The 21,674-nt window shown below is 41.2% G+C and overlaps 1 protein-coding gene across 6 annotated transcripts in view; it reads left to right on the forward strand.

The window, feature by feature from the left end:
• Positions 1-21,674, forward strand: part of shank3a (SH3 and multiple ankyrin repeat domains 3a) — a 150,712-nt gene that overhangs the window by 117,023 nt on the left and 12,015 nt on the right. For 5 of the 6 annotated variants that reach the window (XM_047339979.1, XM_035157511.2, XM_047339981.1 and 2 more), the window contains 9 exons: positions 10,580-10,655; positions 13,316-13,398; positions 14,674-14,798; positions 15,098-15,233; positions 19,169-19,249; positions 19,426-19,449; positions 19,841-19,968; positions 20,178-20,283; positions 20,994-21,520. In XM_047339979.1, the coding sequence (XP_047195935.1) occupies positions 10,580-10,655; positions 13,316-13,398; positions 14,674-14,798; positions 15,098-15,233; positions 19,169-19,249; positions 19,426-19,449; positions 19,841-19,968; positions 20,178-20,283; positions 20,994-21,520 (1,286 nt within the window). The remainder of the gene's footprint in view (positions 1-10,579; positions 10,656-13,315; positions 13,399-14,673; positions 14,799-15,097; positions 15,234-19,168; positions 19,250-19,425; positions 19,450-19,840; positions 19,969-20,177; positions 20,284-20,993; positions 21,521-21,674) is intronic. The other variant, XM_047339980.1, reaches the window with a different exon arrangement.

A 21,674-nucleotide genomic window follows, 5' to 3' on the forward strand; every position in this document is an offset into this window, starting at 1 on the left:
TTTGTAGATTCTACAATTTAAGCCTTATGTACTCTATGCTATTAAAACATCAGTCAGAGATATTCTTGACATGGGCAGAGCAAGAATTACTATAACTATGTTGTAATAGCCACATTCTGTGCGGCTTCGTAATCAGAACGCCATTCTGTATCAAGTGAACACATGCAACAACAGAGGACATTCATACAAAGGCTTGATTCAGTGTTAACTTAATAATCAATGAGTCATATCACTCAGGGAGAAGAGTGCTCTTGGGGAATTTGGTCAAAGGAACAGATCAAAGAAGATATTCTCAGAGGCAGCCATGTGGATGCTAGAAATAGAAGAGTAATAGTCAAATAATACATATTGTATATACTGCAAGATAATATTTGATTTGTGTCTTGGTAGGTGGTACATTTTTATCTAGTTATTGTTGTTAGTTAACATCTTTTTCAGTTTGTCATTTTATCAGCCTTTCCAGTACAGGTCCAGTCTTCACCCTTCTCTTACATAACGAATATTAATATTTTCATGGAAGGCCAGTCACACTGATGACATGTTGATAAAACCTGCTTCTTTCTTATCACACCTTTTCTCTTTGTTTACTCTGGAGGAGACTGGAAATCTTTTTTATTTCTCCGCTCTTATTCTATATATTCTTAGAAAGCGTGGAGGCTTGAGGCTTAAGGGTGGCTTAACTCAGTGGCACCTCAACAGGAGCTGTGAAATGAGAATAAATTTAATGCATTGTGTTGAATGTACAGGCTTAAACTCATTGTGATTTTTCAATATTATGTATTTTCATTATATTTGACCTACCCTACTTAATTGATGTATGCTATTTAATTCAGAAAACTAGAAAGTTAAAGACTGATTCTTTGATGTGGTGAAATCCTGAGCGGCTCATTTCATAGAAATCCTGAATTGGTGTTGATCCTCCAGCGTGTCCTCATTCCTCATCAAGCGTGTTGTGCTCCAACCGTCACCTTATCTCTTTATTGTAGCAGCGATTCTGCATTTTATGTCCTGTTGTTCAGATTTATTCAGTCGGTACTTTTACAGTTCTCAAAGATTAAACTGAGCAAACTAGATAAAGGAAACAGAAATGCATTTACCTTTTAGTAAGAAACTACTCTCAGTTAAGTTCTCTCATGGTACCATAAATTTGTACGTACGGGCCAAGACTGCAAATCACATTGATAGTGTGTTTAGTCAGTTACTCTCTAGTGGCAACTTGTAAAATGCCGAGTGAGTATGCAAATGCTGACACCACAGAGCAGTGTGTATGGGCATGCAAATTGACTTTCTCTGGCCTTTTTTTACATTCACATGTTTATGCACATGCACACACTTCGGTTATTGTCTATACTCCGTGTGGAGTCAGCAGTTAAATTAGCATAGCCAACTAATCCATCTCATGAGAAAGAGATAGTGAGTACGGCTTATGGGTTGAAAGACATGTCTCTGGTATTAAGGTTTAGCTGAGTCAGCATTACAGAGGGCCAGTTCAAGAGGAGGTCTGCTGTTTAACCCTGTAAAAAAAAAAATCACAGTAAGTGTCCTACAGTGACACATCTCAAGGTGTTAGTGTGTGTTTTTGTGTGTGTGTGTACTTGTCGTTTGTTTGTTCGCAGCAGAGCGATGGCCACTATCTGATACTTTTCATCAGGAGTCAGTGGAGTGTGTTGAGCTCTCTCTCTCTCTCTCCCTCTCTCCCTCTCTCCCTCCCTCTCCCTCCCTCTCCGTCTCTGGAGGACAGAGCCGTATCAAATCATAATAGATGGCGATGATATTTGAACAATGAATCAAAGCTGTATCAGGTCTCACAGAGGAGCAGAGACATATCACTTTTGACAGGTGCCGCATTGGATGACAGCAGGTCACATGCACTCTCACACACACACACACACGTACACAAAAACAAGCACATACACACATGGGCAGGTTTTCTACATTTGTCTCAAAGTGAAGTCTATTTCACAGCATCGTGGCTGCTCTTGCTCACGATACTTAGCTGCAGCAGTCGTTCTTTCCAGTATTCTGTCAACACAGTTGGTCAAATCATTTTGTTTACAGTTTGACCGGCCTGACTGAAAACTATAACTGCTGTGGGATGTCACATCACAACATGTCATAACACACAGAGCAACTTACTCAGCAGAGACTGAGCATGATTTATCACCAACATTTACAACTGTTTCACTCTACTTCTCTCCATCTTCTTACCAGCATCACTTTCCCACTTTCCCGAGCAGTTCAGAAAACTTTTGTTTTGAGTTCAGAGATTGTAACTGACAATTTAGTTCTTTTGTCTTCGAGAATAGCAAACATGATTTTCCGAGGCACATCAGTTAGAAGCACTTTTCTGTCCAAACCTAACCAACTGTCAGAGAGAGACATTCGTGTCGGAACCTTCGCCAAGCCTGACATTTTCAAGTAGATAGCCCCGCCAATGTAACCGTACCGAACCCCAGCCCGGATATCATTTCAAAGTTTTTGTCAGAACCTAGCCTGACCTGTCCGGAGCCATCAGGCTCAGGTCGGATATCAACAAGCTAATCAGTAAGATTAGAAGAACCTCAGGATGTTGTCACTTTACAGTTAATGATCTGCCAATTGACCACCACAATATTTTTAAACATAAAGTAATACAGCTGAGCTGACAGTGACAGTCGCCGGTAAAGGAACACATACGGCTACTGAATTAATCAGTGACATTGATAGTTCAGTACATTCAATTCAGCTACTGATACTGATACGTTTGTTCCTGTGCTGAACACTTATACTCTCCTGCTCTCTTTCCTTTCCTTGAATATGTATTTGTTTGTCTTAGTGCAACTCAGCTTGTCTTGACCTTGACTCAAAGGCATGTCATGATAAACCATCCCAGTATTTGAAGAGCTTGTAGAGCAGTTTCTTCTTGTTGTCTGAATTTGACTGAATTATTCAAGGTTTCTTCCACTTTGACAGAGCGGAAGTATTTATAGGCGTTGGTCTCTGCCTCTGACACTTACACCTAAACAACAAGCTTTCTGAAGGCTCTTCAACAAACCAACCAATTCTGAGGGAGAGGAGGAGAAAGAAAGGAAGCAGAGATTTGAAATATATACGCTTGAAGCTGAAATGGAATAGGACTGTTTTCTATGGTATTTGTCCAGGAAGTCTAAAACTAGGAGTCTGCAAAGCTGCAGAAAATTGACATTTTGCTTTTAGTGCTTTTAGTTATCTCTAGGTGAGGATGAGAGAGAGACCAGGCCCAGCTCCAGGAGACAGACAAGTGTCATGGTTGAGGTATAACTTCCTGGTGGAAGTCTTAGGACGGGAGTTGTAAAGTAAAAAATATGGACTGTTGTCCAGTCATGGTGTCAGATATGCCAGTGCTGTGTAGCAGGATAGACGGAGTTGTAACAGTCGTGAAGGCAGAACGACCGATCTACACGTGTCATGAGCTGTATTGGGGTAAGTTTTTCTCTGCACACTATTCTTATAGTCAGCACACTGAGCAGACAGCTCACTTATAGTCATACTGCATGTAACGTGGTGTCTTGTGGGATAAAATAAAAAATACTGCCTTTTGTAAATGTGTGAAACTTGCAATATGACTCAGCATAAGGGGAAATGTAGTAAAAGACAGAAGCATAGTGTCTGCAAGCGTACAAACGTTTCTATTTTTAGAAGACGGGGCTGTGCAATACTACAAACTCAAGTGACTGTGACTGAAAATACACACATTAGCCTTGGGGAACGTATCTGACTGCTTGTCAAATATAGATTTTACGATTAAGAACTTATCAGAGGGCTTTCCAATCATTTGTCGACTTTCCCCATCATTTCCCTCCTCTTCATCTCCCTGCTACAAATGCAAAGCTGTTTTGTTTCATATTTGAACATTTATGTTTGTAATGAAGGATTCTTACTCATGTGTCCATTTTAATAAAGATATGTCATGATAATCAAGTAAATCTCATTCCTCAAGTGACCTTCTGTTGCATTTAATGAAATAAGAGTTGGTAGATGTGCGATTTTAACTCATAACTCTCACACTCGATAGCTTTGATGAACTCTTTTCCTTCAGTGCAGCTTTATTAGATCTAATCTCATATTCTATTTAATTAAAAGCCCGATTCCCAACAGACCAGTGCTTGCAGTGGCATTGTCTTATGCTGTTCTCTTAACAAAGCATCTTGTTAGATTGTGACTGCTCAGACTCAAAGGTTGAGTTTAAAATCTCTGCCCTCACACTCTCTCCCTCTCTTTCTCCTCCTTTCTTGGCTTCTGCAGTGTCAGACACTTAGTCTTGCTATGTGAAAGGTGCAATAGAGGAAACTTAGATCAGCTTACATTTACCCAGCATGCAATCTCTTGGAATTGTGTAAATATTGTTGTTTGGGAACTTAAGACAGAAGCTCACTTCATGTCATGGTTTTACTGTGCTCGCGATTGTTCCCTAAACTTAGTCATGCATTTGAGTCATTGTTCATTTGGCTACACCCAGGGTTAATAACAGCACAACAGAAGAGCAAATGATGTATCTGTGTTCACAGCAGCCAAATATACATGCATCGTTTTAATAAAGAGATCAGTCAAAATGATTGCAACCACAATCTGATTTCATGCTTCGTATGGCACAAAAATAGTTTTCCAGATCAACAGCGGGTCACAGTAAAACCTGTTCCCTTGTTGAGGAGTTTGGCATTTGGAGCCTGTTGTCCGCAGCTCTTCATCTAACATTTCCCTGTGGCTGATTCTTCTTGTTCTATCGTTTGCTGCAATATTTTGAACTGATGTACTTCTGTGCAGTAATCCATGGCAACGAATACGTATACACTGTATAATACACTTTTGCAGGTTGGGTTGTGCTCGAAATGAATACTTTTTTTACAACATGTTCTCCATTTTCCAAATGACCACACTCAAAGGCAGGGTGACAAACCTGCTGTCATAAGCCCCTTTAACACAAACCATTCAGAAACAGACTGGGAGAGCATGCACTCTGAAATCACACATTGGGGTGTCATTATGCCATCTTACATGGTTTAGTGTAAACAAGCAAACACTGCATAATAAGGGATCTTCCTAATGACAAAGTAGTGGGATATCCGTTAAAAGGGCAGTAGAGAGGGGGGAGTGGTGGCAATCCATTAAATATTAGCATAATATGCACGTTTTCAGACTCACTGGTAGAAACTTATCAGAACTATTTTGCTGGATACAGACTTTTTAACTCTATTGTCATCTACAACCTTCACCCCATGGAGTTGATTTTGTTTCAGCTTAATTTGTTCTCCCTGTATTCCCAGTCTAACATGCTTTGTTTTTTCCTTCTCATCTTTCTATGTTTGGGAACTCCCTACTTCCCAGTTAATTAAGTTCCCCTACATTTGCTTTATCATGTCCATCTATGCAGAAAAATGGCTTGATTTGAAGATTAAGTCGTGCGTCCCACTCACATCAAAGATATGTGCTCACGCAGTTTTTGTTTTTTCAGCTTTTAGGCCTTTGCACATCAATGGCGATGCAAATCAATCGGAATCGCATAGAATAGCGAAAGATTTAGAATCGAATTTTGACACAATTTAGTGAATAAAAAAGGATTGAGAAAAATTGCGCCTCCGGAAAAGAAAGATGAAATCTACATCAAGCGATGATGATCTGGTCCTTTTACTTAAGGACAAGAAGAAAATGACTAAATATCTCGGTACACCCAATATTACTGAAGAGAGGAGAACTACTTGGTTCAGGAGCTTTAACTGTGCCACAGCTGCTTCAGGATGTATTTCAGGATATCCGTTGGACTGTTTGAAGAACTGCTGCAACAGCTGGCACCAAGATTACGAGTTTCTTCTTCAGTATTTAGTTTGACAAAGGTCCAGTTTGTTTGTAAACTATCCCAACTGTGCGCATTTGGTTCATAAATTATACTTGTGAAATCTTGCATTGACTGAATACTGGTTTGAATTGTTGCAGAGGCCTTTGATGTTGAATATTATCCAAACCACTGCATTGTTTGTTTAAATTCACAATACACCTGCTTATATTCTTTTTTTTCTTCCTTTTGGATTGATTGTTGTTCTCCTTTAGTGACCTCTGTCACATTCTGTCCTACTGTGAGAATGACTGGTTTGTAGAGAATAGAAAATCAGAGATAGACAAAGGAATATGAGGAGAGAATAGAAAATGAAGACATTGCTCTGTCCTCTGTGCTGCGTGAAAGTGGGTTAGTTCTGTATCCACCTGTACGGTCCAATGACTCCCTGTTGGATCTAGGAAATGACAGGTGCATTGTGTGACAGCACAAAGGAGAAAGAAAGAGAACGATTCTGTCTTTCTTTATGTACTTTTTCTTCCACAAGCCAGCATTGTTGAGATTAATTTTTAAAAGTTTTTAGTATTCAAGGTGTAAGGAGCCCGCAGATATTACTACTCCCCCTGTTACGCTTCTGTTGACCTGGTTAAAATGGTTAAAATGCACAACACGAATGTAATTAGACAGAGAAAGGAGACAAGGAAAGGAGGGATGAGTGGGGGCTTGGAAGGAAAGAATAAAAAAGTCAAAGAGGCACACTTGATAAGTGTGTGTGTTCGCGTGAGCCTGTGTACATGTTTGTCTGCAGCTCTTATCAGTGGTAAAACAGCACAGGTTAATTCTATTTATCAGGGTCCAGAGATTGTGTGTGTGTGTGTGTGTGTGGTGTGTGTGTGTGTGTTTGTGTTTGTGTTGTGTTGTGATGTGTGTGTGATGTGACACTTGCGTCCTTCAGACAAGGGTAGTGAGGGTGGAACAATCTGTCAATGTGAGCTAAAACACAGATGTTTACAGCAGAAGTCTGAGACGTTGCATGTTTAGCAGAGTAGCAGAAAGAGCAGCAACGTTACAGCGTGAGATGCAGCTTGATGTGCTAAAAATGACAGCTGTGTTTGCAGCTATCGCCAGAGAGACAAGATTAACAGCTTATTCTCAAATGTTTATGGATGAGGTATCACTTGAAACACATAGAGACACTCAGTAGAGCACGTTCCCCCACCAAGGCCCAACAGTCCCCTTAAATTCAATCAAGATGCACCAAATTTCCCACACTCATAGAAGTAAGTTTCCAGCAGCTGATTCTCTCTTTAAGATGGGAAAACAGTGAAAATATTGAAAAATGCCTTATCTCAATAAAAACAAAGAATTCCTGGATCTGCCCCCTGCCCGAGATCCACATTAAAATGTTATAGATTCTTCCCTAAACCATACCACATCCTGACACCCAGTGTTTGGGAAATCCACCCTACATACTGTAGCTTACATTAGCATTAACAGCTGTTTACCAATGTAATAGAAACGTTGCAAGTTCCCTTACTTCGCAAGAGCTGTCTCCAGCTGTGGAAAACAATTGCAATGTTTCTATCACTATTTGGTTTCCAACTGAAGTTTGCATGCTAACGAGCCAACCCGCCCATCTCGTTACTTCCCGATAGCAAGTCACTACAGCATCCAGTCTTCCCTGAGGAAACGGTGCTGCTCAGACAGCATATTAGAAACTCTTGTCTTGTAAATGCAGCGATGGCTGAACTCGGCAAGCGACCGTCACCACCACACGCTCACAGCAGAGATAGCTGACATATTACACCTTAAATGATCTGATGTACATAACTTAAACAGCCTTTAATTACAGTGGGTACGCTTTGTTGTGTGTGTGTGTGTGCGTGTGTCCTGTGTGAGTGTGTGTGGTTGAGGTTATCTGTACTATCTGAGCTCTGCCTTTAGATGCTCCTGGGCTGGACAAAATAGGTGACAGTTGTGATGAATGAGCTGCATTTCATACTATTAGATTGCATCTGGTGTCACACATCGTGCACGCACACTCACACAAATATACTGTATGTTCACAAAACTGACACAACATTTCACTCACAATCTCCCAGAATTATCCAACATTTGACTGATTCTCTCTGTCCTTTTTTGAGGTGAGGACATTTTGATGATGCGTGAGGATGAAGGTGTGTGAGAAAGCTGAGTGACGGCTGTAAAAGACAGACTCTGAATATGCAGGAAGAGACAGTCACTCATCTACAACTATCTCAGCAAATAACACCTTTTATTTCATCTTCCCTTTGGCAACTAGTGCGAACAAAATGCCACATCCTTCCTCCCACGACTAGATGTAGAGTAACCTTCTATAACCCAGAATGAACACCAGCCAGCTCTTAACTCTCTTTTCCTATTTATTAACACATCTCAGTCCTTTACACACGTTTGATATACAATTTTAGATAAACATAAACATAAACATATTATGTTTTTTATCTTTTTGAAAGGTGTGGCAGTCATTTCCATGAGTTCACTTTCCATCAATACGCCTTTCTACTTCTATTTGCCCATTTCTGGTCTGTGTGCAGCTGTTTTAGTCGTCCAGGTAGTAAAACGTCAGAGCACATTAAAACAATTCACTGGACTTCTTTTGGCATCAGTGAAAGCCGGAGAATCCCTGCCTCATTAGAAGAAGGGGACAGTGACACCTCTTACTGCATCTGCTGATTACAATGTTGGCATAACATCATTATCTCGGCAGTTTGCCAACACACCTACAAACCCAGTCGTGTTTGCCAAAAGGAAAAAGCCCTCTGCACAGGTGTTCCCAACTACATTAATCTCCACCGGGATTAATGTTGAGGATTCCTCGCCTGAACTAAAAGAAAATATGATAAACAACAAATCGAAAAGCAGATGAAAATGAGAGTGCAGGTGAAAGAGGAAGAACCCAGTCTCTCCATTCCCAGAGGTCAAAGTTTAACGTGAACTTTGTATTTTGGAGCAGATTGCTAATTTCCTTCTGTTGTGTCACCAAGTGACAGTGGACGCAGTCGTCAGAGCTTCAAGTTTTCCGCAGCTGACAGTCTGTCAGTCACACACTGTCAGTGCACAGGCTAAGGTGGATCTGAGGATGCCCGCCACTTCAAGTGTGCTCACTTACTTTGATCTCTTTTCCTTTTCACTCTTTACGTGTCTTTTTATCCCCACATATACAGGACATCGCAAACAGTTTGATGTATTACCTTTATTAGATTGCAGACTGTCAGAAGTGATAGGAAACGCAGAAATATGGTACAGCAAGACTTATGGTTACATGCAGTGTCTCACATTACCAGCAGGACACTGCTCACTCTCACAGCTTCACCAAATCAAAGGTTACTGTGTATGAATCCATATGTACAGTATAGATAGATGAATAGGTAGGTCGATCAGTGGGTAGGTAGGTAGGTCTGTGTGTGTTTATTAGCAGTATTTGTTTGTCAGCAGTATCATAAATACTGTTGTTGCTATGAGTTAGGTCTCTGTTGAACCTCTTTATCATCATCAGTATTAGTACTCATGATAATAATGTATATTATAACAATGGAATACATTTTATTTGGAGGTGGAGGTGTGACGGCCACAGATAGAAGAAAGGAACGGGGAAAAAATATATGCAACCTCTCTTGTGAGACGCACTTTATGTCCTGTGTTGTCTCACATATGTCTTGATTTGTTTCACTGAGAACTTTTTAAAGCGTGTCCGTGTGACCTGAAAGGGTTTTGGGCTGTGTAGTCAGCAGACTGTTGTTTAGTGGAGGAGCAACGTGTATTATTGTGATGGCGAGAGGGCATCAATCTCTATCTGCACTCCCTGAGGATAAATCCACCCACATGCTGACAGGAAACCGTGCACATGCGCACACACATACACACACTATTAATTGTGCTCAACATGATGTCTAGTCTAGTACACTTCCCACTTCAAAAGAAACATTTTAAAGAAAAATAATTTTGCAATTCATGAACTGTTTCAAAATATAAAAAATACCATGGAACAATTATACTCTGGTAGGTTATGATAAATGAAGCATGTTAATGATGATTACTTCTGTGTGGTAACTTAATTCTCCTCTGTGATAACTGAATTAGATTTCTGAGGACAGTTTAATACTAACAGGGGTAGAAATACCAGTCACACTTCTGACATTTTTGTGGACTGAAAAGATTTAAGCAAACGTGGAAGTAATTCAGAAAAATAAACTGTGTTCTTTCTTAATAACATTTAAAATAGTGCCATTTGAGAAGTTGCTTATTTCCTCGAACACTGCAAGAACCCCATACACCGGGAAATGGGGTTGACCTTCCTTCCAAGACACTGCACTAGCAATTTAAACCTTGGATGACGTGTGGTTAATTGCAAGAGAGCATCTGATATGAAATCATGACAATAATTCTGTCAAAGGTTGATGGTATTACGACTCACCATTCTGTGAGTGCAAGACACTTATGGAAATCAAAAACTGTGGTTTTTAGTTTTACAGCTTATACATCTTTTCTCTTGAATTTTGAATTTCTCAAAATAATATCAAAATCATGTTTATTTGTAAACATAAATAAATATAAATAAACTACATATAAATGATCTATAACTTAAATACACACTAACTTAGTGTGAAGGCATTTAGTCATTTTTTTTTACCTGTAAAGATGTTTTTTATGTCTGGTGTGAGCATATAATTGGCATGAAGGTATGATGCAGAGCAACTGGAGGTACTGGATGGTCTGATTGCATTAAAATGCTTTTCATTTGTTTTGCAGAGACTCGGGAGGACCGCACCAAGAGACTGTTCAGACACTACACTGTGGGATCCTACGACAACTTCACCTCATACAGGTACAGCCGCTTTCTCTGAGACACTGTGCCACTGCAGTGTGCAGGCCATGTGGATTAGTGCATACTGTACTGCACAAACAATGTAGGTCACATTACGTTACCTTAAGAGGGGTGATGAAGTGAATGTTAAAAGCAGTTTGAGTGCTTTGGAGCTGCTGCCATCTATAGACATCATGCAGCCACTGCACCCAGTTCTAACAGTAAAACTGAGTTTCTGTTGCATAGCTGTTTAACACTATGTTTTGTCGGTATTTGTGCACTGTGCACACACAGGCATAATACTGTATGCTCTGCATGCATGTGTATTGGAACATGCACGGTTTTGTGCCTTTTATATCTCTATTTTTCTGCCAGGATTCTTATTGAATTCTTTCCCTGTCTCAAACTGAAATTTATTGAGTGCTCCCGCTCCTTTAAATCGGATTTGTTAGCTGAGAGTGGAAAAGCAAGTGATGTGAGGTTTTTTTTATAATACAAATTTTCACTTTAATGACAAGGTATGTCAGACAAGAGTGACAGAGCTACTCTGAGCGAGCATTGTTTCCATCCACTTTCTCAGCTTTTTATGAAATGTCCATGTTTTAGACAGATTAAATATCACTTCATTCACCAGAGCTCTGGGTTTAGTACAGGCTGTGATTTCCATAGGTAGGTATGTTATGTTCAGACCTGAAAATAAAATAAATATCTTGTCGCCTTCCAGAAGTGCAACAGCATAAATGCCACCGCATTTGATCATAGCAGGATAGAGCTCTGGAATTTGAAGGGCCCTATGGAACATGAATGTCTGAGTTAATATAGATACTGTAGGACAGTGAGTGAGTTACACTCTACAATTTCCGAGATCGTATCTGAACTGCAGTCTCAGAAATTTCAGAATCACAAATGTCAAAGGACACATTTATTTTCAGGGGAAATTCTTACATCATAGTTTCTCTTTATTGAGTTATGTAGGTGGATAGAGATTCTGAACGAGGACAGTGAGCGTATTGCATTAATCTGGCATTAGAGCAGAGATGAAAGTCTAGTGGATAAAAGGGTTTGGACAGAAACAAACCATCTTACTGATGCTCAACCAACACAGTTTCTCTGTGCATAACAATTTGTGCAGAAGTGGATAGATAGCTTTTTATGAAAACACACCTTTGACCTCCCTCCTGCAGAAAGGTTTGTTACGGGTCTCCTGGCTCCAGCAGCAGGAGCTTTGTGTTCCCTTGGTAAGTCTGAGAGAGTGGTGTGTAACTGAGCTAATGGAGACTGCAGTGCACTGAGTTGCAACATGAACACTTGCCCTCCACACCTGCCTTTGCCGTAACAAGGAATGACGTCTAATGGAGGAAATCACAAAATACTACAAAACTCTTGTGATGGTGTTCCGGCTGTTAACTGAAAGCAGTCTTCTCAGTCCAAGTGTGTTGTGCAGACACACGTAACATAACAGCCACACCATTTTTAAGTTAATGAAAACTGGATTACAGTCATCTACACATGAAGGTTGAGATGTTCAGGTCACCCTAATGATATTTTATTTTACATTGAAAATGAAAATGGTCTTTAGCCTTTTTTCACATCCATTTTACTGTAACCCTTTCCTCAATTTACCTCTTCATATATCATAAATATAGATAAAATGTACAAGTATAGATTGTATATAAAGATGAATGACACTATCCAGAAATGAAGCCGAAATATACAAATGCTGCCATCGTGCACATTTAGAGCGACTGTCTGCGCGGTAGCCATCAGGGGATGGTGCAGCAGTATCGAATCAGTCTTAGCTATCAGTCATTACATTTTACCCAATTTTCATAGCATCAAAGTGAATGAAACCAAATTTACCATAAGAAACACACTTTTTTTTTACTTGTTACATTTACTACAAAACTCTTACATTTACATGTATTTAGAGCTTTTAATTTGGTACATGTCCCATCCACTAACATAAAGGAGGTGGTGTTCATTACCTGTTTTGCAGCCAGCCACCAGGTGGCGATCAAGATGCTTTGGCTTTACTTTTAGGGAGCCGTCCATCTTTATATACAGCATTCTTCTCCTCACACAACCAGCCATCATGCTATTTTGAATGCTTTACTAACTCTGCTTTGGTTTTGGCTCCCAGACTTAACATCAAATAACAGCTTTCACCTCTCAACGCTCAAAATCAGACAGTGATGAACTGCTCACCTTCTTTTGCCTCTGATTCCCTCCATCATTAGTCAGGGAATAATATTGCACAGAAGCCATCTCTGTCAGTTTCTTTAGCAGGAGCCCTTAACACCCTCCTCAGCTGCAGTCTCATCTGAAGGATCAGTTGGAGGATTGATTCACTCTTCTTCAATCACGAGGACTCCCTCTTTCGTCTGCTCGCTTTCTCTCACTCTTGTTTCCTGTCTCTATACCTCTCTCTGACTCTTTCTCACAATAACCTCTAGGAATCCTGAGCTGTGGTGTCTTGGCTTGGCTTTTAACTTGATTGGTTAACAGGAAAGGTGTGTGTGTGTGCGTGTGTGTTTGTGTGCCTCTAACTTCTCAACCCCCGCGGACTGACCCTCTTTACTCTCCTGCTCTACCTCTCGCCCCTCACTCTCAGCTTGTGTGTGTGTGTTTGTGGGGATGGTGTTGGATTCATACCTGCTCTCCCTCTTTTCTCTCCTTCACAGTGACTATATCATAGAGGAGAAGAATGCTGTTTTGCAGAAAAAAGAAAATGAAGGATTTGGCTTTGTCTTGCGAGGAGCCAAAGGTGAGCTATACACACACATACACACATGCACAAACACAAACCTCGAAACAGTCACATTCACTATATCTACCTTTTTTCAACATTTGTCTGAGTTTCGAACTAAGAAATAGTTTATTGATCTGACTCACCGACTGTGAGTCTCTTGATTGTTACTGTGTGAGTCAACAACACTTTGGTCAACACTCTGCTTGTATACTTAGATGCACTCAGGCTTCTCTCTCTCTCTCTCTCTCTCTTTCTGTGTGTGTGTGTGGCGTCATCCTTGGCTGAGCTGTCAGCTAGCTGTCCCATCTGTTCCCCGCACATGGCGTTGAGCTTTACTAGACACTCTCCTCCTTACTCTCCTCTCTCATTTCATCGTTCCTTTGTCTATCTTGTTTTTATTCCTCTCTGCTCTCCTCCACCTCCTTCATGTCCTTCCTTTCCATTATCATCTCAAAATATTTTTTTACACAATCACTTTCTTACCTTCAGCATTTTTTTCTTTATGAAAATCATCTCTCTACTCATCTCCATCGCCGCAAATTAATTTTACTCATGCACGTGCCAACTCCCCTGCTCGGGATGGTTACCATGGCAACCCCTTCTCAGGCACCTTGCCGGGAGTCTGTTACTGCTCCATCACTCACTGCCATGGATCCTGGCTCACACTGTTCCCTTTTACTCACTCTGTCTTTTACTCCCCACTAACCTTAAACACACACACATGCACTAACACACTGCAGTGGTCCATTGAGCACTCTCATGTGTCAGTGATTTTGTTGGATTCGCTCCAGGATTAAATGGAGTTTGTAGTAGCGCGTTCATGAAGTGTGATTGTGCACTGTTTGCGTGCATGTGTGTATTTTGTTAAAACATGCATGAAGCTGTGGACATGTGCACATGTTTTTCTGTGACCCTGCTTAAATCAATGATAGTTGATAAATGACTGTTCAGGTGCAGGAGGCCACAGTTGCACCCCTACTACTAATGTTCCCGTTTAATACACTCTAACATATTTTTTATTGAACTAAACACAACATATTAATCAATAAATTATTATTTGGTAAAGATGAAAGGAAACATTTGAGGAATAAATCATTGCCTAGGAAATAAAACTGAACATACTTAAACTGATAGCAAACATTTTTCAAATATTCTCTGCAGCATGCAATTCGTTTTCTGTTTGTGATCGTTTGGTGGTCATTTAGTGAAGGAACAAAAATGACTCAGTTGGAAGCAATAGATTTTAATTAACTGCTCCGGGTTGGGTTTTCTCTGTGTGTTTATTCTCAGCTGAGACGCCCATTGAAGAGTTCACTCCGACCCCAGCATTCCCTGCCCTGCAGTACCTGGAGTCTGTGGATGTGGAGGGAGTGGCCTGGAGGGCTGGTCTGAGGACAGGAGACTTCCTCATTGAGGTAATTAAGGACAGCTCTTCACTTGCTTTTTAATCTCATGGATGAACTCACTGGTAATGTCGATGAATGCAGAGGGGAAACTAACAAGTGCAGGAAGCTGCAGTCCTGTAGTGCTGCTGAAGTTGTGATGAGTTGTCCCTCCTGTGTCTCTGCAAAGAGGCACAGGATGTTTAATCGTGTGAAGCATCTCACCCTGACTGTCTAGACTTTGGTAACTATGGTGCGTTAATGTCAGCAGCTCTCCAGGAAACAAGGTGAGACTTGTGTCAGCATGTCTCATTCTGTGTGTTTTCTCTCAGGTAAATGGGGTGAATGTAGTGAAGGTGGGCCACAAGCAGGTGGTGTCCTTGATCCGGCAAGGGGGCAACAGGCTGCTGATGAAGGTGGTGTCTGTCACACGCAAACCCGAGTCTGAGGAAGTCATTCGTAAGAAAGGTAAAGACCAGTGGGATCAACAAGCTCCTCTGTATCCTCACTTTAGAAAAGGTCAATGCTAAATTCATATTCTCCCATGTTTATGTGGCTTTAAATTTGAATTCATGTAATATTTTATATTTCATCTATTGGTTTTCGATCTCAAAAACACCCCCGATATTGTGGAATGTGACAAGCTGCTTCATGTGATAGTCATCTGTTCTTTTTTTGAGGACTGACTCAACCATTACCAATCTCATTCATTAGTATGAACTATAATTAAAATCGAAAATGTTCTAGTAATTACACACTGACTTAATTAAAGTTTGTTGATTGTAGCACTTCTCAGGATGTCTCAGATATTTGTTAATGGATTTTTTTATTGTTTAAATGGAGACAAGTTATTTATGTATAAAATATGTATGTTTCAATTTTCAAGGTGATTTCTGCCATGTTCATCTCTGCTGTAAATTCATGTGGTTTCCATGTCAACCATTACTCAGCTCCCACACAGTCCTGCCACTCTGACCTCAGGAGTGTGTGTGTGTGTGTGTGTGTGTGTGTGTGTGTGTGTGTGTGTGTGTGTGTGTGTGTGTGTGTGTGTGTGTGTGTGAGATTACTGTGATACAAAGACTGATAAATGGGTTTGACCTAGTTTCAGAGGGACAGTACTGTATCAACTCAATCTTTAGGCCCTTGTGGTATCTCTTAATCTCTCTTTCTCCATCTTTAGCGATTTCTTCTCCACCTGACTGTCTGTCCCTCACCTCTGTTGTCTTATTATCGTCTCTCAATATTATTATTTCTTGACATGACTGATGCCAGTACATACACAAACAAATCTTAACTGAAGATCCACTTACCGGCTTTCGTTTTTAGCCTTGACCTGCAGCTCACATTCACCGTCCTCCTAGAACTGAAATTGCTCAGTTGTCAGTTGAGGTAAAGTAAAAAGTAAAAAAAATGTATTTAACACTTGACAGAGAGTCAGAAGAAACAATGAATACGCTAATTTCTGTTCAGCCAACAGCTGGTTAGCTTAGCACAGAGACATCAAACAGGGAAACAGCTAGCATGGCTCATCTCTGAAGGTAGACTAATTAAAGATGTTATATATGTGCTTTTTAAAAACAATGTAAAAATGACAACACATTGTTTATGGTGGTTATGTGCCAGACATTTCTTGGCTCTGACTAGTTGCCAGGCAACCAGCAGACTCCAAGTCTCTAGTTGCTAGTTCCTACACAGAAATAGTTTTCCACATAAGCTCAGAAATCTAAACATGATCAAAAACCCAGTGAGCAGTAGTTCTGCATACAGAAAGGTTGGGTTGATGAGAGAGATCCGAGGAGAACAGTCAGACTGCCAGGAGCTGACAGAGAAGCTAAAGTAACTCAGATAACCACCTTTTACAACTGTGTTGAGCTGGAAAGCATCTCAGAAACATGTCGAACTGAAAACTGGAGACATGTAGCCTAGTCGAATGAATCTGGATTTCTGCGGAGGCACACAGATGGTCGGGACAGAAATTGGCGTCAACAGCATGAATCTATGGACCCACCCTGCGTTGTGTCAACAGTCCAGGCTGGTGGTGGTGGTGTAATTATGTGGGGAAAGTTTTTGTTTTCTTAGTTTGTATTGTGCATTGTTCCTGGCTATGTGTATCCATTTATTGATACACAGATGCAAAATGTTCTTATCTTGTAATGGCTACTTCCAACATGATAATACAGAATGTCATAGAGCAAAAGTCACCTTGAGTTCAGTATACTTCAGTCAGTGGCTTCCTCAGACACCAGATATGAATCAAATAGAAAACCTTTGGGATGTGGGGAAGTGGTGATTTACAGTGTGAATGTGCAGCTGACACATCTGTAGAATTGATGCAATGCAATCTCAAGAAAATTCATACCATGAAGAGTTGAGGCTGTTTTTAGAGCAAAGGGAGGAACCAATATTAATATGGTGTTCCGAATAAAGCGCTAAGTGCATACCCAAAGTGTAGATCTATACACATAATTGTTTTCAGTACATACAGGTGGTTGTGCAGTGTAACACCATTGTGGTATATTCTTTTAAACTATATGAAAATATGTTTGTTTAATTGCATTTATTTCAAGTGGTTTAGCTCTAACTAGTCGTCTATGTCAGTTCCGTCTTGTTGTCTTTCAAAGTCATTGTCTTTTTGCCTCCATTGAAGCCTGTTTCTACTTGTGTCTAAGCTGCTGAGTCCTCAGACATTTGGTCTGAGGTAGAATGACTGAGGCTGATTGAAAAGACAGCTGTAATAAGATCCTTTCTTGTGACGGGCAGATTCAAGTGCTGACACACAGACAGTGCAAACAGCTGGAGACACAATGGAGTGTGTTTAGTGTTTCAGAGCTGAGGGAGAAAGAGATTCTCCACTCGTGTCTCAAACTTGCTAAGCTGTGTTGAACACCCTCTCCCCCTGCACCGCTCCTCCAGTGGGACACATTCTGCATATTGTGCCGCACTTTCGCACAAATGCCCAGACGCATGCTCACACATTCTCACACACACACAAGCAAACACACTCTCTGCACCATGTGAGCCCTCACTACTGCCACCGTTGCCATGGTGACTACACTGCATGTTTGAATTAAGCATTACATTACAGCAAAAGCATCTCTCTCTCTCTCGCTCTCTCGCTCTCTCTCTCTCTCTCTCTCTCTCTCTCTCTCTCTCTCCTTCTCCATCCTCCTCCTCCATCTCCTCTACTCCCTGCTACTGTACCAGACTGTGCAGATTGGTGATGAATTGAAGATGTTTGATATGGACTGTACCCGGGATGGCGTATGTACACTAGATTTGCAGCTGCTGACAACAGCAGGATAGTGGGGCTCTAGCAAGGCGCTAGGGCATCTGTGGGATTTAGAGATCTATCGCTCCACATTGGTGCATTGAGTGTTAGCTGGTCGAGCCTGGATAGAGTGAGCTGATCTAGTTTTTGTGTTGTCGGGTATTGATAAGAAAGTTAGGTTTGTTAAAGCATGCACAGACTGCTGTTGTATGTGGCTTTATGATCACGTTCACCTGCATGGCATTACATTTGTACTGCAGACTGAACATGCTTAAGTACTTGACTGCATTATTTTCTAATTTGGTTGATTACAGTGTTTACTGTGACCTAATTAAAACCTGTAACTGTAGTTTACACTTGCAACAAACATTTGGTGCTTTACTGCTGTGAGTGGGCTGAAATCAGCCCAGTTGCTTTGTGTGTATCGTAGGATTGGGAGGCTCCCATGAGCTTTGGGGTATAAAGTCTGCAGCAAATCATTTTCTTTAGCTTTTGAATCTATAGTCATCTCTTCGTCTGTCAGCCCACCTCATTATGACCTCCCTCAGGGAGTTTTCTCTGTGTATCTGCATGTGGTCCTACATGTGGGAGGATATGCGTGTGTGTATAAGCCAGTGTGTGAGTGTTTCTGTCTGATGCACACCTGCTAAATTCCAGACAGGCAGCATATTAAAAGTAAGATGGACGACTTTTTCCCTTTCCTTGCCTCACTCATTTTTTGCACTCTGCCTACTGCAGTGGACAAATTCAGTTCTGTGTGTGAGTGGAAGATTCAGAAAGCCAGGGATGTTACAGAGAGGACTGAGCTGTACATTTACTGCCTCTGGGCTCCTCAGCAGAGAGGAATTCTTGCAGCACAAAGACTAAAAAACTGAAATACTTGGAGACAGACTGACAATTTAAAGGCACTGGACCAACAGACAACAAAACATGAAGAAGTTGAGCTCCAATCGTAGCCTGAACAAGGTCTTGACTAAGTGCGAAGCGTCCAGTTCATCTGAGTTCGATCAGATCAAAGCAACCAAGACGGGTTGGGCCGGTCGTCTGGGGGACGCCAAGAGAGCACTGAGCCGCAAAGCCAAAGGATTTTCATCCCCCTCAACTTCATCCTCAACACCATGCCTTTTCTCCGCAGCTCCCCCACCACCCAAGAGAGCTCCTAGCACCACCCTGACACTGCGCTCCAAGTCCATGACCGCTGAGCTCGAGGAACTGGGTGAGTGCCAGAGAGCTGGCATCCAAACTCTGCACTCTCCTCCTCCTTTTCTGTCACAGTTCTGCTTTCCCTTTGTAATTAGCTTGGTGTGTCTCCTAACTTTTAGCATAGTCACTTCTGTTGGCTTGTTCTTGTCATTTTCCCTCCTCTGCTGACGCTATCTTTTTCCCACCAAGCTTCTGCTCGGAGGAGAAGAGGAGGTGAGTCTGAGGCAAGAAATTGTCACCCCTCCGAACGTCATAATAATTCATCACTGCTGTTTCAATTTTAAGCAGTGTTAGTCAGAACAGAAGAGCAGAACACTTGAAACATGTGGCCTCTTTTCCCACTTTCTATCTTTTTTTCTCTTTGCCTTTTTCATCTCGTAGCACTCTCCTAGTGGTCATCAAGGACACACATTGAGATGAATGATATGTGGTACAATACCACAGAGCATGACATCACATTGTAGTGTATAGCTAGATTTTGTAGATGCCTTTTTAATCACAGTCCACTTTAATTGTTTGTGTTAGACTGTCAGAAATGACAGCACAATGTTTCTCTGGGCTTAATGTGTTGGTATTTAGTTCTGGCTTATTTCCTCCTCAATAGAGAGACTAGACGAGATGTTGGCATCCCAAGAGTCTATGTTACGTTCTCAGCCCTCGGAGGCAGATTACAGAGCAGCCACTGTCAAACAACGGCCTACCAGCAGGAGAATAACACCAGCAGAGATCAGTGTGAGTGCACCTACACACAGCACACTGGCAGACTGCATATGCCATTATGCTAATATACAAACACATGACCTCAAAAGACCTGAGCCACATCACATGCAACACTGCACACATGTCTGCATGCACTACTGAGTATTCAAAACTGTTTTTGAAGCAGCCATGTCATTCAATCATGGATTTAATGACATGGCAAATTATTTTTTGTGCCGCAGTCACTGTTTGAGAGACAGGGGATGACTCTACATGGAGGTCTTCACCCAGGCATGGAGAGAGGTCACATACCACTACCAAAGGGGATGTCCAGGACCAAGTCTTTTGGTAAAACTATCACCCATCCTGTACATATTCAAATAAGGTGAATGATAGTGTATCTTATGTACAGTATGCTCATAGGTAATACTTTCACATATAGAGAATATTAGATAAATTGCATCACTACACCCACAATGAAAAACATGTAGACAGCAGCACAACAGAGGTTGAAGCTGTACTCCAATCAATCACCTTTAAAGTACCTATTGATATATAATAATTTCCCCTTGACAGATGAGCAAATGTTGACAGTTGACGTAGTTACAAATGTATGCTTCGACTGCATTACATGTTCAGGATGTGCAAATCTCCATATTGAATATTCACAGGAACAGATTTGCAGAGCAGATGTCTTCTTTCAAAGTAGATACACACATTCATTATTAGTACTCTGTATTAATAAACATTTCCTGTTTTCAAGTACACCCATTAAATGAATATAGAACTAATTGTTAAATAAGACAAAATTAAGAATTACATTCTAAATAAGTTAAATAATACAAAATTAAGAATTACATGTTTATTATATATTATTGTATAGCTTGGTTTGAGACACATAATATAATTAACTGTGAGAATTAACAGATTAACAAATGGATGCGTTCCAGTGTATTTTACATGAAGCTGTGGACCTGCTGGGCTTGTGTGAAATGGTACTTTTTCATGAGCTTACACTCCATCACCAGATGATCTTTGCTTTAAATCCCCTTCATCAGGTGCCACTGAGGAGGATCGACTGTCTGCCCTGGCAGGCGAGCACCGATTTCCCCGTAGTTCCTCTATGACAGACAGCCTCCGAGACCACTCGCAGCCCCATCCCATCCCGCCACCTCCACAGACAGCACCTCCTCCTCCTCCTTACTACCTAGACACTGGTCCTCCCCCAGCCTTTTGCCCCCCTCCTCCCCCATCTAGGACTCAAAGTCAGGGCCATGAGCCTGGAGGACGCTCCAGCTTCAAGCCCTCCTCCTTGGACCTGCCTTACGAGGCCGCTCAGCGGCAGGCCACACACTTAGAGAGACAGAAAAAAGCCCGTTCCATGATCATCCTCCAGGACTCTTCCCATCTGCCCGTAGAACCTACAGAAATCCCCCGTCCCTCTGCTGCTACTCCACCTGAGCGCATCAAAAGGAAGGGTCGGGTTATTGACAACCCTTATGCTAATGTGGGTCAATTTAGTATTGGACTGTACACACCTACCAAGCCCCAGAGGAAGAAAAGTCCCCTGGTAAAACAACTACAGGTATGTTGCATGTTTGGTATGATTTCTGATTTAAAGGTCAAGTGTGTAAGAGTTCGGTGAACGGGATCTATTGGCAGAAATTGAATATAAGATAATACTAGTGATGTTTTCATTAGTGTGTAATCACCTAAATTGTAAGAATTGTTTTTCTTTA

The sequence above is a fragment of the Hippoglossus stenolepis genome, chromosome 5, assembly GCF_022539355.2.
Source record: "Hippoglossus stenolepis isolate QCI-W04-F060 chromosome 5, HSTE1.2, whole genome shotgun sequence".
NCBI lineage: Eukaryota > Metazoa > Chordata > Actinopteri > Pleuronectiformes > Pleuronectidae > Hippoglossus > Hippoglossus stenolepis.